Below are 3,599 nucleotides of genomic sequence, written 5' to 3'. Positions count from 1 at the left end.
ACCCCACATTGGTTCTGCAGGAATATAAATAAAACATAAAAAACAGACAGTGTTGGAACTCTTTTAAACAAAATAATATATTCCTCTATACACAATCATACAAAAAAACCACCTTTTTTGTACTTATTTTTACTCGCATATATATATATACATACCATTTTGAGCGTGGCTGTTGCCAGTACCGCCTGACTGGCCTTCGTGCAGGTGGTACATAAAAGCACCCACTACACTCTCGGAATGGTTGGCGTTAGGAAGGGCATCCAGCTGTAGAAACTCTGCCAAATCAGATTGGAGCCTGGTGAAGCCATCTGGTTCAGCAGTCCTCAGTCAATCGTCCAACCCATGCTCGCATGGAAAGTGAACGCTAAACGATGATGATGGTACAGATATAGGGTAAAAATTAATAAGTAATTAATAATTAGTAATTTTATCAAGTATTTCGGTTTGTTAAAAAACCATTATCGGTAAACTTATATAAACATAATTAAAATTTAGGGTTTAGCAAGCAGTTTCACCACACACCGAAAATTAGAAATAGCAGTCAAAACTACCAAAACACAACTCCCAAAACAGCAATACTCGCAACTACTGCCTTTGTAGTTGCGAGTATTGCTGTTTTGGTAGAGAAATAGTAGTTTTGACTGCTATTTCTAATTTTCGTTGTGGTGAAGCAGTGCTTGCTGAACCCTATATATATATATATATATATATATATATATATATATCATCCAAACAATGGGTAGACTGCAAGCTACGCTGCAGGCCAAGGATACCTTGTTTATATGAAGTTTACATTGTTGTTAGATCCCGTGTTAGCTTGCTAGGGATTTGATCGAATTAGATATATCATGCTGTTGAGAAATATCTAGATATGTAAAGGTAAGATCCAAGGACCAAGGTGCCGGAACTTAGTGAACTTCAAGCAATCTGCAGGAGATATAAAAAAATAACTTTCAGGAACAATAGTGGTTTATTGGCGCAGAAGGTTGTGAATCTTTCCTATATTAAAGTACGATAAGTTGAAAAAAGTTAATTTTATAGATCACAGTTAGCAACTGGGGTCGTTGTATGTGCAAATAAACATTCAAGAATTAGGGAATGGAGTTGATAAAATCGAGGCTACATATTTTTCATAGCGAGCGGAACCACAGAAGTAGTAAATTATCCAAGCGGTCTACCTCTTGATTGGATAATTTACTGCTTCTGAGGTTCTGCTTGCTATGAAACATATATATTTTTATATCTTTTATCTTCTACTTGTTTCAGTCATTAGACTATGGCCATGCTGGAGCACTGCCTTGAATGAATTGACCTCATTATTTATTATTTTTGAAAACCTGGTACTTATTCTTTAGATCTCTTTCGCTTAGCTGTCACACACACACACATATATATATGTCATCGTTTAATGGAAAGCAGACGTTAAACGATGATGATATATACATATATATATGCATACAAATATACATATACATACATATATATATATATAAATATATATATATATATATATATATGTCGGAGGAGTCGAAACACCTGATGACCCCTTGTTACTTCACTGTTCATCTAGATACATATTACAGAAAGATACTGATTATATACATACATATATAATCAATATCTTTCTGTAAGATGTATCTGAATGAAAAGGAACGCCGTTCACACACACGCAGATATTAACAGACACAATAGCCTTGGGTAGATTTTCTACCTGGCCGTCTCCTGTCAACCGTCCTACCCATGCATGCATGGAAGACGGACGTTAAACGATGATGATATATATATATATATACATACTCATAGATACAAATATATATATATACACACACACAAATATATGCAGCTCATGCTTATAATTACTCACTCAACGATGAACAATCATTCACACTTATATTTATTAGATTTTATCATTTTTCCAGCGCTAATTCCAGTACCGGAAGTTGTCATGCCTTACTCCTATTCCTCCTCCTCTCTCCAATTATTTTTGTACTCCTCCTCCCCTTAGACCGCCCTGTTCCTATATCTACCCTATTCAGCTTAGTCCTCCTTCTCCCACTCTTACCATCCCTCTCTTGCACTTTTACATTTCTTTATTCCACACTCTAACACTCAACGCTTTTCCCTCTCCTCCCACTCTACTTAGTTTGTCTTCTCATCCTCATACCCTATCCTCCCTGTCTCCCTCTTTTCTTGCTTTGTTTCCCCCTCCTCCCCTTCTTTTCTATTTGTGTTGTACCTCCTTCTGCTCCTCTTTCAAGTCTCTTTGAGTAGCGGCCTTTTGAACGAGAGTGGTCGCGCTACTTGGTGGTCTTTATCCGTTAGTGATTAGATGGTAAACCACGTGGTTTGTCATTTTCATCGCTAGACTCGCCTCTTTGTTAAGTCACGCTCATTGCCTTCAGTTCAGCCTGTTGAGGTACTTCTCTTTCACCTCGCTCAATTTATAATCTTATCGGACTTTTTAACGTTTTTAAAAAGTTTGTTCTCATCTCACGCCATAAAAGAAAATGCCAGAAAAATTCGGAGAAAACGAGAAGAACTGTAAGTTATTCATCGGTGGTTTAAACTTTGAAACCACAGAGGATAATTTAAGGAATCATTTCGGGAAATGGGGTGATGTTGTCGACTGTGTTATAATGAAGGACAGCACTACGCACAAATCTAAAGGATTTGGATTCGTAACGTTCAAAGATCCAACCAGTTTAGATATGACCCAAAAAGAGCGTCCACATACGATAGACGGCAAAACAGTCGATACGAAGAGAGCAATGCCCCGCGACGAGGCTCAAGAAAACAAAATTACCGTGAACAAGATGTTTGTTGGTGGCTTGGACGAAAGTACGTCGGAGGAACAAGTTCGTGAGGTGTTTAGCCCTTATGGAGAGGTGGAAAAAATTGAAATGATCAAAGACAGAACAACTGGTAAACCGAAGCGCTTCTGTTTCGTTACCTTCGACGACCACGATAGTGTAGACAAATGCGTAATACAGAAACACTTCATGCTTAACGGTAAAAATGTCGAGGTGAAGAAAGCTGTATCGAAGAACGAACTTAATCAGAACATGCGTGGCGGTCGTGGTGGTATGATGGGTGCTCGCGGTGGCATGCGAGGTGCTTATTCTGGCGGACCCTATGCAAGCCAGGGATGGAATTACGGCGGACATCAAGGCTATGGAGATGGTTACGGAGCAAGTGGTTACCAGGGTTACGCAGACGGCTATGATGGATATGGACATTTTGGTACCGCTTATGGAAATGGCTCGGGTGGCGGTCCTACCCGAGGACGTGGTGGCGGTATGTACACACAACGTGGTATGGGACCGTACGGCGGAGGATATGGCGGCGGCACTAATTGGTGATATTTCTTTCCATAATTAGGATAAAATGTTTATATGCTACTGTGTAATATTTTTTTTTTTTTTATATTTATTTTTGTAAAAATTTAAACATGAGCATGGCTCCCCTCCACTCCGTTGAAACTCTTTACATAGCTACAACATATATTAATTAATCTTCAGAATATTTGTATCTGTCTCATTAGAAAATGTAGGTTAGATTGCATTTCCATCGCTTTGTAAGCTGGTAAAATTTGTTTAAAC

General features: G+C 38.5%; 1 protein-coding gene across 1 annotated transcript in view; it reads left to right on the top strand.

The window, feature by feature from the left end:
- The first annotated feature begins 2,249 nt into the window (after window positions 1-2,249).
- The window catches only part of LOC106882823 (heterogeneous nuclear ribonucleoprotein A2 homolog 1), a 4,584-nt gene continuing 3,234 nt past the window's right edge, over window positions 2,250-3,599 (top strand). The window contains exon 1 of the mRNA XM_014933608.2: window positions 2,250-3,355. Within this exon, the coding sequence (XP_014789094.1) occupies window positions 2,508-3,355 (848 nt within the window). The 5' untranslated portion in view covers window positions 2,250-2,507. The remainder of the gene's footprint in view (window positions 3,356-3,599) is intronic.

The sequence above is a fragment of the Octopus bimaculoides genome, chromosome 6 (genome assembly GCF_001194135.2).
Source record: "Octopus bimaculoides isolate UCB-OBI-ISO-001 chromosome 6, ASM119413v2, whole genome shotgun sequence".
NCBI classification, from domain to species: Eukaryota; Metazoa; Mollusca; class Cephalopoda; order Octopoda; family Octopodidae; genus Octopus; species Octopus bimaculoides.
This window is presented reverse-complemented; position numbering and strand designations above follow the sequence as displayed.